Raw genomic sequence first — 14,338 nt, forward strand, 5'->3', positions numbered from 1 at the left:
TGGGCAGCATCCAGCCCAGTGCTGTGAAACAAGATGGTAACAGACAGAACAAGTTACCTGATGCGTTGATTCGTGCTCTTGGTTTTATTTTATTTATTTATTTTTTTAAAGATTTTATTTATTTATTTGACAGAGGGAGATCACAAGTAGGCAGAGAGGCAGGCAGAGAGAGAGAGGAGGAAGCAAGCTCCCTGCTGCGTGCTCTTGGTTTTATTAAAACAGATTTCCATAGGGGAATTGGGGCAAGGGGGGACTCTCCTTAGAGAGGCTGTGGACTGGCAGATGCTACTGGGACATGAGAACTTTGGCCCCCAAAGCAGCAAATCTGACAGTGAAGAATCTAGGCCACACAAAGGAGGAAACAGGAACCTCATGCAGCACCACACAGAAAAGATGCAATAGAAGCCTTGATGTATTTTGGAAATATAATGGGACCTGATCAGAGAAGAAATAGGGACTAAAACATGAAAGACTGTTTGTTGGAAAACCAGGACACATGCTATGTTGTCTCATCAGACATTGTTAGCTGTGGAAGCTTTGGAAAGATTCATCTATACAGATTTCCAAACCAAAAACTTTTAAACATAGTACAGCCCTTTTTTAAACATGGAGATAGATTAGGAGGTGGGGCTTGAAAAGCCTTGCTCTCCAGTGTTCAGAAGGTAGATTTGATGGATAGTAACAAAATGTCCTATATAAATAAAAGGCAAAGAAAGGGAGCATTTGTAGGTGCAAGTCTAGGGGATGTAGAGTTATAGTTTGTATCAGTTATCTATTTATCATAGCAACTTTTGATCTCAAATACAGTGTTCATTTTTTATTTGCCTCACTAAGTTAGAAAAGTACCTATAATTCTGTAATTTTTTTGGATGCACTGAGAACAGTGTCAATTGGACTAGTGATGAGATTTGCCTTGTTGTTCTTTATAAAGCCCGAATGGAGTTACTAGTTTTTGCTGCAGCCAAATGAATTAAATAAAACTCACATGTTTCCATGAGAAAGTACTCTGCCTTTGGAAGTTATGGCTCTGAAATGATCCCATAACAAGGAAATCACGTACAATGCCTGTTGCATGATTATAACTGATCTCAAAGAACCTAAGAAAATATGTGTAGCCACAGGAATGAAGAATTTTTGTTTAATCTCTAATTAGTTAATAAAGCTTGATGTTTATTTTGTTTATTTCATAATCCACCACCATCCCTTTTTAAAGATACTTTCCCTTAGATTCTGTAAAGTATGCCTGTTGAAAGCTCTTAGGGTTAAAAAATAAATATCTCTGAGTCCAAAGGAGTAGATATAGAACAGAGAGACATAAATTGTATTATCTTAATTGCCTTATTTCTTTATACTTTCTTGTTTTATCATATGTACTGGTCTTATAAAACTTTTATTTAATTAGGAATCTCTTCAGATTATTACTGTCATCTATCAAGTTAATATCATTCTGAGAAAGAAAAAAAATTCCCTGCTTAACTGTTATTAGAAATGGACCAGCGTATAATGCCCTTTAAGATATTTTGAAAGAAACAAATCACTTTTCATCACTGTTTCTTTCTATGTCAAAACAAAGCTGAGACCAATTTCATGTTCACACTGAGAACTAAGGAAACAGTTTTCTAATTTGATTATCTCACAGGTATATTTTCTTTTTCTCTCATAGTTGTATTTCTAATTGCAGTACATCACGGCCTAATTTAGAAAATGTTCTGATACTTATCTGTGATGGACCACCATCAGTGAATTTCTTAAGACCTTAATTACTAACATGCTGAATCAAAGCACCTTTTATGCCTTGCTTTTAAGAAAAAGTCATTTTATGATGGAATCACTTTCATCAATTATAATGTGATAATGAAGAGACATCTTTATGTAGTTATTAGTGCCAGAGCAAACTTCATTCCAATGGTGCTGATCATTGATGTCTACTGTATATTTTTATTCATAGAAAATAGAATTCATTTCCAGTTGATGATCTAGCAAATAATATACTCTGTTGCTGTGACTATTAGGACCATGATGCTAATGTAGATATCATACAGATAAGAAGTCAGTAGGATTGATTTCTTTCCCTATAGGACAAAAGTTTTCAGAGTAAACACTGTCTAATGCTTTCATAATAAAGTAACTGGATTTTTCCTGAGAACTTAATGTGCCAAGGTTTTATTCCCTACATTGATGAAAGACAGTGAGAATCCGTCAAATCTTATTTAAGAACATACAACATTTTATAGAACTCAACTTTTGACATTTTAATTGTGAAATCATCTTTTTTCTAAGATAAGTTGAATTTCTTGGCGACATCAGCTTTTACTTTCTACTTCAATATTCTTTTTATGCTCTAAAGACAGAAAACTATAGGTGGATGCTGGTTGCCATAAGAGCCACTACAAAACCAAAACTTTGTTTATGTTTAGAATGAGTATGAGGCTCAAGTGAAGAAGGTGCAGCTGTTGTCAAAAGAGAGCCTGGGAACAAGAGGAGAACCGAAAGATGAAGACAGAAGAAAGGTAGTAATTAAAATAATAAACCTCTGTTGATAGAGGATTTCTGCAGTATTCCTCTTTTACAGTAGTGTTTTAAATGAAATCATCTTATTACAAAGATCTTTTTGATTAATCGTTAAGTATTATTTAAAGACTTTTCCTTATAGCGTATTGCCTTAATGTCTAATTCAATTAAATGTGCTGAAAGGCTGACACGGCAGGTTTGAAAGAGACAGATTCCCAAGAAAACCTTAGAGTTGTTAGGAGATGAAATTATGTTTGTCTTAAGAATGCTTTTTAGCCACTTTTTTTTTCTTAGTTCCAGAAATGTTTTAAGTAAAAGGTAAACAAAATGTTGCCTTTTTTTCCCCTTCTTTGTATATATAATTTTGTACATTTTAACCTTTTCACAGAGGAAGTGGAAAGAAGAGATTGCATATCTAAGCAACAGACAAAAAGACTGGCAAGGAATACTTAAATAAATTCTGCTATGTATCTGCCGTAATGCAGGCTTCTAATCCTGCAGCCTATCTCCATATAAATGATTCTGTTCAAGACCATAGATGTTTTCTTCACTAAAAGCAGTAAAGCTCTTTTAGATGAAATGTCTAAAAACATCTTGTAATAACTTGGAGCATGCTGGCAAGAGTAGTCACTTGTGACTATGTGTGAAACCCCCTCAGCCAGTCGATATTGTAATAAGCAAAAATGGTAGCATCACTCCATTATTCAGAGAAGCCAACAGCGTGCTTGTTCCTTAGGCTGCAGCATTCATTAAGAAAAGCTTACTGGGCTGAAAGCTGGAAACAGATGATAACGGGATATGATTTTCATATTTAATGCTTTCCTTGGAAGAGTATGTGTGCTACAGATTGATAGAAGAACCAACTGCTACTTTACTAAAAGACTTTCAGGTTTGCCCTATAGCTACCGATGGAATCATTCAGCCAAGAAATTAACTTTTTCTCCTTTTACCTGCTTTATATATCTGCTAAGCAGGCTGCCTGGCTGCCAGTAAATGTTATTATGCAGTTAACTGTTTGGTATTTAAGACTCTTATCAGAAAAGAAACAGAGGCCACACTATTTTGTTTTTATAGTAGGAGGAAGGTTTTAGTTTTCCTTTTTTCCATGCATTAGCAGGCATTAATCTGAGTTTATAGGAAGTTTTAGTTTTCCCTCCCAAAGATTAAAAAGTTAAAAAACCTAGAATTTAGAGCATTCTTTAAACCGTAAGATACAAAACACCAAATCCCAGCAACCTTGACCTATATAAAAAGGCCTTTAATGATAAATGATTTCTGTACCATTAGATGTGCGCCAAATGTGGTATGATGTGATAGACTTCTAAATCATTCAGGCAGTTTTTCTGTTTGACATTGGGTCATGAAATAATTGATGTGTTTTTAATCTATAAACTGCTTTGTTCTTTCTAGGCCATTCCTGATAAACGCATTCTTAGTACAGCATTGTCAATGGTACTTAAGTAAAATGGGAGACTTTTTTTTTCTATTTACACTACTGATTCCTTACCTTACATATAGTTATGTAGTCTCCTTTTAAGTTATATTTAAAATTAGGACAAGAGACATGCAGCTGACAACCCCTTATAGATGTTACATATAATAATTAGAAGAGAAGTAGTTCCCTTTATACTGAAAAGTGTCATCTCCTTAAAAGCTTTGATTGTTGACTGTACATAAGAATCAATTAGGTAACATCTTGAGAAATTTGTATCTTGCCTTTTTCAATTTACTATTGATGTTCCATCAATTAAAAGGTAAATACATTTCAGTAAAATGATGTGTTAATCCTTCTTCTATACTAATTCCAGAACAGTTCCTTATCATATGAGCTACCTTTTTTTTCCCCCCAGTGGAAATCCACACATCTCTTCTTTACACAGTCAAATGAATTCGTCTCTGTTCCCAGAGTTGTCAGTCTTCGGGCATGGGCTGGAAGCACACAGTATAGTGTCACTGGTTAAAGTCAATAAACAGGTTTTGAGCAAGAGATTTGTGTGAGGAGCCACGGTTGATCCCCTTATGAATTCCACAGTGTTTCCCTTCAAGGAGATGTCCTTTCTAAGGCACAGGGTAGTATGTGATAAAGGCCAGTGACATGAGGTAGGCATGTGCTTCATAAAGAAATAAAGGTATGCTTCCACTGACAGGAGTAGCCCAAGGCTTGATGGAGGAGGTGGTGATTGGCCTATTGTGTAGGATGGGAAGGATGTCAGTGGGAATATGGTAGGAATTCTAAGGTTTGGAGATGTTATGAGGAAAGGAGCAGGAGCAGGAAAGCCCAGTGGTTAATTGTTTGGCCTGGCTAACATCTAATGTTCTTGTAGGGAAGTGGTAGACAATGAACTTGAAAAGTTACATTATGGAGCTAAATATATTTCAGTAAAATCGTGAATTAGGTCATCCTTCATATACTATTTCAAGAACAATTCTTTATCATATGAGTTACATTTTTTTCCCAGTGGAAATACAATATCTCTTCTTTAGACAGTCAAATGAGTTTGTCTCTTCCCAGAGTTGTCCGTCTTCAGGGACTGGCAGTTAATTATTATTTGTACCAGGTTAAGGATTGAGATTTCCTCCTGGAATTGTGTATATGCATACGTGTGTGTGTCTGTCTGTGTGTGTTATGGGCAGGTTAAGGCAGGACTTGTGGACAGAGCAGTGTCATCCCCAGTGCGCAGGTGCGGAAAGATGCCAGCCATGCAGGAGGAACTAGAGGAAGGAGTTGGTAGAACTGAAGATATTAGGGTTTGTTCAGACAGGAAGAGTTAAGAGCAGAAATTGGGGCTACCACTGAAGTGGAAAACACTAATGAAGGGGAGAGGATATATCAAATTAGTGATAATTCTGAATTATAAAAAGGTATGTCTTTTAAATGGTTGTGTACCTTTCAACCATTGGAGTAACTTGGATATTCTACTAAGAAAAGTCATGAAGTAGTGGTTGTCCATCTTCTCAAGGTAAAACTCTAGCTCAGTTTCATAATAAGACATCCAAAGTCTTGATGCATCCAGTGGCTATTCTTCAGGGTCATGTGTTCTCTCTCTCTCTTTTTTTTTTTTTTTTAAGATTTTGTTTATTTATTTGACAGAGAGACAGTGAGAGAGAGCGAACACAAGTGGGAGGAGTGGGAGAGTGAGAAGCAGGCTCCCCGCAGAGCAGGGAGCCTGATGTGGGGCTCCACCCTGGAACCCTGGGATCATGACCTGAGCCAAAGGCAGACACTTAATGACCGAGCCACCCAGGCAACCCGAGGTCATGTATTCTCTTAAGAGAATTAGTGATTGGTCTACTCATTCCCCAAACTTGTTACCAGTATTAGTTTACTTAGCAAATTTTTGTTTCTTGGTTAACAGCAAAGAGACAAATTTCAAGTCCCCATTTGAATCCTCACAGATTTTACTATAATTTAATAATCCTTTTCCTATATTATACATTGCATTTTTTTAGTTTTTGGGGGAGTAAACTCTAATTCTGTTGGTCTTGAGACATGTTCTTATTGCTCAGTTACTTTTTAAAAAAAGATTTTATTAATTTATTTGACAGAGAGAGATCACAAATAGGCAGAGAGGCAGGCAGAGAGAGAGGGGGAAGCAGGCTCCCTGCTGAGCAGAGACCCCAATGTGGGGCTTGATCCGAGGACCTGGAGATCATGACCTGAGCCGAAGGCAGAGGCTTAACCCACTGAGCCACCCAAGCGCCCCTCTAGTTGCTCAGTTTTTCTTATGAGTGGTGACCAAAGAATATACATAAAAACACATTATACCATGAGAGATAGAGATGGCATTTGTGAATATAAATTTGAGTATAAATTTGGGGTTGTGAAGTTTCTTTGAACTATTGTACTATGAAACATATTCTACTAAAAGTAGAAGAAGTGAAATGGATACTTCACAGCAGGATTATACTATGCGTGGCCTGGGTGGAGAGACATGGAGGACCCTTTCATCATAGGACGTAAGTTCAAATTGGGGAGTTCCATTTCACCATTGTAAACCTTCCCGCATGGGTCATATGGAGAAATGGTTATATGTTGTTATTTCTACTTCTGATACTAATAATAGCAGTGGGTAATGATCATTGCATACTTATTCTGTGCCAGCTGCTAGATGAAGTACTACTTTATATTCATCAGCTCATTTAATCTTCTCAACAATCCTGGAAGTAGATGCTGTTGTTGTCTTCATTTTATGGGAAGGCTCAGAGAGGTTAATTAACTTGCCTAAGACTACACAGTGAGGTGGAGCCACAACTCAAAACCAGACCATTTTGCTTTGGCATCCATGCTATTAGCTATCTTGCTGCCCCGTCATCTAGGTTGGTGTGGGTGAGATGCTCTTCCAAAGTTGGGAGAAATTTCTGATCCAGATGAAAACAGCCTAACCACATCATGCAAAATATTTCAGTTACCCATTTAGATGCTGTATCTGTACCTAACCTTGGCAGAGTAAAATGGTCTCAATATTCCAGCTGCATCAGGTGAGCCAAGGAAAGCGGAGTGCCTGTCTCTGAACTGTTCATGTTTTCATTAAAAGGTGCATCTGCTTGAGTTGGTTTGGTGGAGCTCTACTGAAGAAGAACTTCCAAGTCAGAAGACAGATGTGCACCTTGTGCCATGTTGGAGCCATGTCAGGAGAGGTGGTGGAGCTGTGGTTGGGAGCAGCCCCGCTGCAGGGGAGGCACCAGACAGGGAAGGCACCCCCATGTTTCGTAGTGGGAATGGTTCTACTCCCAGAGGGCAGACTGCAGCTCCTGAGATCTGAGCAGTTTTTATAGGACCAAGGCAGCCACTGTGGGGCCTGGGCTCATCTCCAAGGGGTAAAGTGATCAGTGTCATGGAGGAGACACACAATTGAAATAAACTTCATGGCAAGGAGAAAGCCATCATAAGACTATCCCAAAGTACCCATATTTAAAGAGGAAATAACTTAGGTTGGAATCTCCTGGAAGCAGATCCTGAGATAAGTATTGGAATGTAGGTGGATTATTTGGGAGGTGGTCCCAAGAACCTCATATAGAGGAGAGAGGAAAGCCACACGGCTAGTGGTATGTGACTGAGTAGGTTATCACTGTGAGCAACTGGAACTTGGTCCCATCAGTGAAGCTTGGACGACTGTGTTGCATACACCTCAGTGTCCTCACACTTGGGAGCAGGAAAGAGAGGGGTTTATTCCTTAACGCCTCTCTGTCACTGACTGAATGTTGTGTCTGGCTCCTCTCCTGGCTGCTGTACCTCAGTGAGGGGAGCTCCCAGCCCAGGAGGAGCTGTGGGCATGTACTAGGATGGCGAAGTTCCTGCGGAAACGAGTCTGACCCTGTCATATCTGCTACTGGAAAGAGCAGTGCTGGGAAGGGGATATAAGAGTTGAGATATTGCTCTAATTTATCTATATAAGCCCCAATTTCTTATCCTTAGGGGCCCACAGTGCTTCGTTCACCAGCAGTCTCCTTGAACCACTGCTCAATTAGAAAGAGTGCAAGAATCTCTCTAAAGTAGGGCACTGAGTGCTTGCCCAGGTTTGTTGTACCTTGCTTGTCATGGTGACCCACCCTCAGCTGTTGCCATCATCAAAGTTGTGACTTTATTTGACAAGTCCAAAGGTTTTCAGCTGGACCTCTTTGATCTGAATAGTTTTTTTATTTGTATGTGTTTCTAGTCGTAAAACAATTGACAATTAAGCTGAATTACACAAATAGTTTTTTCAAATCCTGGCCCTAAAACTAGATACGCAGATCTTTTTTCAGGAGAGGCTAGAAATGCTCTTCTCTCCAGGCTTACTAGACTGTGAGCTCCTGCACATTAGGGTCTAGACCCCATCCACTGCTCTACCTAGTGAGTGGTAGCAGCCTGCCAGTCCACAGTGAGAAACAGGAGAGAGATAATTCTCCTTGCACAAGATGTGTACCCCATTCCACTGGATTTCAAAGACAGGTAAAGTTTGAACTCTCCATATCCTTTCTTTTGAGGATACCTCCCAAGTGGGCAATATGGCTCAGATTAACAGCTAACACTTACATTGGTCTTACTTTCAGGGGCTGTTCTAAGAATTTATATTATACGTCTATAAATATATTTGAATATACAGACATACATATACTCATTACAACAACTTTACAAAGTAAGGTTTATTTTTTAATTTTTTAAAAGATTTTTAATTTTATTTATTTGACAGAGAGAGAGAGAGATCACAAGTAGGCAGAGAGGCAGGCAGAGGGGGAGGGGGGAACAGGCACCCTGCTAAAGCAGAGAGCCCGATACGGGGCTCAATCCCAGGACCCCGAGATCGTGACCTGAGCTGAAGGCAGAGGCTTTAACCCATTGAGCCACCCAAGCACCCCAAGATTTGTTTTTATACCCATTTTACAGGTTAGGCGATGGAGGCCCCCCAAAATTAAGGATTGCTTAACTGGTCAGTGGCAGAGCCTTAACTAATAAATATATCAACTTGCTTCTCAATTACTGAAAGAAAGGTTTCACTTAGGACAAGGGGGGACAAAAGCCTCTCTGGAAGGGACTTAGCCTCTTTCTCACAGTCAAGAATGAAAATAACCATATTTTTTAAACTCTCCTTTTATGGAGATATTTGGCTACACAACTATCTTCCTTTGCTCTCTCTGTGGTATAATTATGTAACAAGTGTGTTATATGTCAAAGGCTCTTACAAGTAAGAAAAGTGCACATATATGTACATATCTTGTAGTGGAGTGATAGAGAAAAGAAAAAGTAAAGGAAACAGGAAAAGGAAACCTAAGTTGACTTAGCAAGAGGAAGATAAATTTTTGTGGAAAACACTGTTTCTTTTCTCCCTTTGATGGTACAAGGGATTACAGAAATCTCCACAGGAGAACAAATATTGACTTCTTATTCTTTAAAAGATTTTCTAAACTTCATATACTTATATTCTATGAAGTACTGTGTTATTAGAAAAAAATGAATCAGCACTACAACTTTTTTGGAAAGGAACCTGGCAGTAATTATCATAATTAAATATATAGTTGACCCTTGAACAACATGGGTTTGAGTTGTCAAGTCTTTTAAAAATAAATTTATGTACAGTACTATAAATGTACTTTCCTTATGATTTTCTTTTCTCTGGCTTGTGTTATTTTAACAATACAGCATATAACACATGTAACATACAAAAATAGGTGTTAATCTACTGTTTATGTTATAGAAAAGGCTTCTGGTCAGTAGTCAGTCAATATAGTTTAGTGTTAGTACTCTAATAGTCTGGTCTAGTAATCTAGTCAGTACAAGTAGTTAAAGTTTTGAGTGAGTCAGAAGTTATATACAGATTTTTGACTGTGCAGGGGGTTGGCTGTACACATATGCTTTTTGCCAGCCATCCAACTTTTGGTAATCTATCCTCAAAATAGAAGCTCCACGGGCACTTGGATGACTCAGCTGGTTAAACATCTGACTAGTGATTTCTGTTCAGATCATAATTTCATGGGTCATAGGATTCAGCCCCGAGTTGGCCTCTGTGCTCAGCAAGGAGTCTGCTTGAGAATCTCTCTCTCTCTTCCTCTGCCTCTTCCACACTGCTTGCACTTGTGTGTGTGTGTGTGCTTTCTCTCTCAAATAAATTAATTAAAAAAAGAAATAGAAGCTCTAGTTCATTTAGTAATCTAATATAGTTTAAAAAAAAAAAAAAGGTTGAGGAAGGGATGAGCATTTTAGGAAGAAAGATGCTGCCTGTGGATGGGATTGCTCTTTGAATTGTAGTGTGTGAGTTGCCTCTGTCCTCACTCACATCTCTCAAAATTAGAAAGTGGAGGTGGCACAATGCCTTTCTAATGTAGTTCTGCACATTTCTTTTTGAACAGGAACCTCTAAGAAACACAGTTATATCTTGAGCCACCCTGTATGGGCAAATACAGGGCATATTAAGAAAGGGCTGTTGTCTTGATATTCTCAGATACTTGTTAAGCTTCTCTTCTTGAAAATCATTGCTTTGTGCTGTTTTATTCAAGCACTTCTGTAGGCCTGCAGATAATGGGGGAAAGGACGGTGCTGGTGTGTGTGTTTATTTTTTGAAGATCAGCTATTGGTAGCATTTAGGAATGCTAAATTTTGGTTGAAGTTTCTGTCTGCTTTTCTCCTACTTTTCCCATTTACCATACATAGACTCGATTTATTTTTTAGGCAGAGGTTCCATTTAGAGTCTATTTTAGTACGTCTGATTTTGTACTGGTTGAATTTAGTAGGAAATTAGTTGTAGACTTATAATTTATTATTAGAGATTTTTGTATTTGTTTTTCAAAAAAGCTGTGGCTCAGTAACACAGTTTGAGTCTCACTGATATCATTTAGAGTATTGTAGCACAAGAGATGGGCATTGGAGTCCTCCTGTGAAGGTCTGAATCCTGTGATCAAGAGCAAATTGTTCAACCTTGCTAACTAAGTCTCATAAGAGCAGGGAAATAGTAATCATTGTTGTGAGGATGGAAAAAAGGTAATGAATAGAAATCTGCTTGACACCCAGTAAGTGCTTGACAGATTTTCACTGATCCTGCTACTGCTCTCACCGTCGTCCCCATCATCTCCATCTTTGGTCTCTACCAGGCTAGCCATTATTTTGTACTGACTTCTTGCCACTCATCTAGGATGCTGAAGACACCAGATCTGGGGATGGAGAGGCTACCTATGAATTAAAGAAATGGGACATAAAGACAAGGATGACAGCTTGTAACCAATTGATGTTGTAGTAGTGATTTACCCAACAAAATTACTTACAGAACATACCTTAGAAGCCCAAATTTAATGGATCCATTTTAAAATTAAGACAGTTCCAACAACTACTAGATTTAATAGCTAGAGATGCCTCTTTTAAAAATTTGATTGTGTCTATAATTTATCACAGTGGCAAAATGAAAGAAGTGGTAAGTGTTGGCATGATGTCTTAGGTCAGGTGACCATAACAAAATGTCACAGACTGAGGGCTTAAATAATAGAAATTTATTTTCAGGTGCCTGGGTGGCTCAGTTGTTGGGTGTCTGTCTGCCTTTGGCTCAGGTCATGATCCGGGACCTGGAAAAGAGCCCTGCATTGGGCTCCCTGCTCGGCGGAGATCCTGCTTCACTTTCTCCCACTTTCCCTGCCTGTGTTCCCTCTCTCGTTGCCTCTCTCTCTGTCAAAAAATGCATAAAATCTTTTAAAAAGTTATTTTCTCACAATTCTGGAAGCTGAAAGTCTAGGGTAAGGGTGCCAGCAGAGTTGGTTTCTCTCTTTGGGTTGCAGATGACTGCCCCTTTTCTGTGTCCTCATATAGCCTCTCTACTTTGTGCATTTGTGTGGAGAAGGATCTCTGGTATCTCCTCCTCTTATGAGGACATGTCCTATTGGAGTAGTGCCCCGGCCTTATGAACTCATTTAACCTTAATCACCCTTACCTTAAAGGTCCCATCTTTGAATAGTCACACTGGGAATTAGGGCTTCAACATAAGAATTTGGGGAGGGGGACACACAATTCTGTTTATAACACATAGTAAAGTAAAATAGTTCCTTCAGGATTGTTATTTGTACATTTTTAAAAAGATTTTATTTGAGAGAGTGAGTAAGAGAGAAAGCACATGAGCAGGGATAGAGGTTCAGGGAGAAGCAGATTCCTCTCCTGAGTAGGCAGCCCAACATGGGACTGGATCCCAGTACGCTGGGATCATGACCTGAGCCAAAGGCATCTAGATGCTTACCCAACTGAGCTACCAGGCGCCCCTGTGTGTAAATTTTTATTAAGGGAGTTTTTTAAATCTCAGTGTGACTGGGACACCCGGGTGGCTCAGTCAGGTAAGTGCCTGCCTTTGACTCAGGTCATGATCCCAGGGTTCTGGGATCAAGTTGCATGTCCTGCTCCTTGCTCATCAGGGAACCTGCTTCTCCCTCTGCCTGCTGTGCTCGCTCTCTCCCTCTCTCTCTGACAAATGAATAAATATAATCTTTAAAAAGAAATCCCAATGTGGAGTGCCTGGGTGGCTTCTGCAGAAGCTTCTGCCTTCTGCTCAGGTCATGGTCTCGGGGTCCTGGAATGGAGCCCTGGATCAGGCACTCTGCTCAGCTTACCCTCTCCCCTCCCCCGCCTCCAGTGCTTTGCCTACTTTTGATATCTCTCTTTCTCTCTGTCAAATAAATAAAATCTTTTTTAAAAATCTCAATATGACTTAAAGACTTGCTTACCTAGAAATTAAAAGTATTACTGTACTGTGTGAAAGCTGGAAATTGCTCTGATAGCTCCATTTTCATTCTGCATTCATCCTGATACTTCTCAGTTGCCTCATCTGTGAAAAAAATAATAACATAGTAAGAAAAAATTAATATTTTAAGATGTGAAGTATAACATAAATATATTTTTAAAGTACAATAATGGTTAAGATTTACCTGCTTTGACCACATTTTGTAAGATGTGAAGTATAACATAAATATATTTTTTTAAATACAATAATGGTTAAGATTTACCTGCTTTGACTGTATTTAGTAATTATTAACTAAGTCATCATTATAATAATTCATTAAAATTTTTTTAATTTAAACTCAGCTTAGTTAACATGTAGTATATTATTAGTTTCAGGGGTAGAATTAATGTGATTCATCAGTTGCACATGACACCCAATGTTCATTCCATCAAGTGCCCTCCTTAATGCCTATCACCCAGTTACCCCATCCCCTACCTACCTCCCCTCAACAAACCTTTTATGGTTTCCCTTCCTGTTTTAATCTTACTTTATTTTTCATCATTACAATAATTCTACAGTTGTTGATCTCTCCCTGTATATGTCCCCTCCCGTTACCCCAGTAAAGATGAAGTCCTGGTTTAAATGTTATCTGCTGTTCACTCATGAGTATTTTCAGCCATATTCATTTGCTTTGCTATCACTTTCTACAACTCCTTTAAAATTTTTAGAGAAACTACAGGTGTATAGCTGTGTCGGGGAAAAGGAAGAACTGAACTGAAATCCTGAATTAGAGATTTACCTCAAGCACTGAGCTACAGAAAGTAATAGGAAGGCAGAGAAACATTGATCATTATGTCAGATCCTTAAATACTGATACATGCCCCTTCTTTTGGCAATAATGTTTATCTCTCAAAAACTTTTCAATTCCTAATATTATTCCAGTGTCAACAATAATGTGAAGCATGGCATTCTCTCTTCAGCTTCCCTGGCTTAGAAAATGCTTCTGAGACACATAACAATGTCAGAATTTTAAGATTAAAGACCACCCTATTTCCTGTTGCTAAGCAAACAAAATGACAGACTATTTTAAAAAAGAAAAGAGGCACCTGTCTCACTGCCTGATCTCAGTGGAACGGGAAAGCTGCCAACACGCAGAAGCACAGCTTGTATTTTACTGGAGCCACTATTTTACTTTGCAAATGCTGAGCCAGTTCAAATGTAAGGTTGCCTAATAGCAAGCAGCAATTAATTTTTACAGGTTTCTTGTAATACTTTTTTTGTTATAAAAGTTTACATAATTGCTGGTAGAAATGTAAAATGGTGCAGTAGATAAGTGGTTGCCCAGGGCTGGCGGCTGGTCAGGGAGAATGGGGAGTGATTGCTAAAGGGTACAGGGTTTCTTTTGGGAATGATGATTGTGATGGCTACACATCTGTGATTATATGGAAACCCCTGAATTGTATACTTTAATAAAAGGATGAATTTTATGGTCTGTGAATTATAGCTCAATAAACTTATTTTTAACGGTTTAGGTCAAGTTAAATTGGAAGAAGGAACAGTTGAGCAGAGCAATATTCATTTTCCTGGCACAATCCGACACAAACACATTTTAGTTTCTTTTTCCTATGTTAGATTTATCTTTATGTAGGTATAAGCAT

The 14,338-nt window shown here is 38.5% G+C and overlaps 1 protein-coding gene across 1 annotated transcript in view; it reads left to right on the forward strand.

Annotated features, from left to right (window-relative positions):
* Positions 1-14,338, forward strand: part of KIZ (kizuna centrosomal protein) — a 130,683-nt gene that overhangs the window by 19,070 nt on the left and 97,275 nt on the right. Inside the window, exon 4 of the mRNA XM_059134179.1 lies at positions 2,418-2,510. Coding sequence (XP_058990162.1) covers positions 2,418-2,510 — 93 coding nt within the window. The remainder of the gene's footprint in view (positions 1-2,417; positions 2,511-14,338) is intronic.

The sequence above is a fragment of the Mustela lutreola genome, chromosome 9, assembly GCF_030435805.1.
Source record: "Mustela lutreola isolate mMusLut2 chromosome 9, mMusLut2.pri, whole genome shotgun sequence".
In the NCBI taxonomy this organism is placed as follows: Eukaryota; Metazoa; Chordata; class Mammalia; order Carnivora; family Mustelidae; genus Mustela; species Mustela lutreola.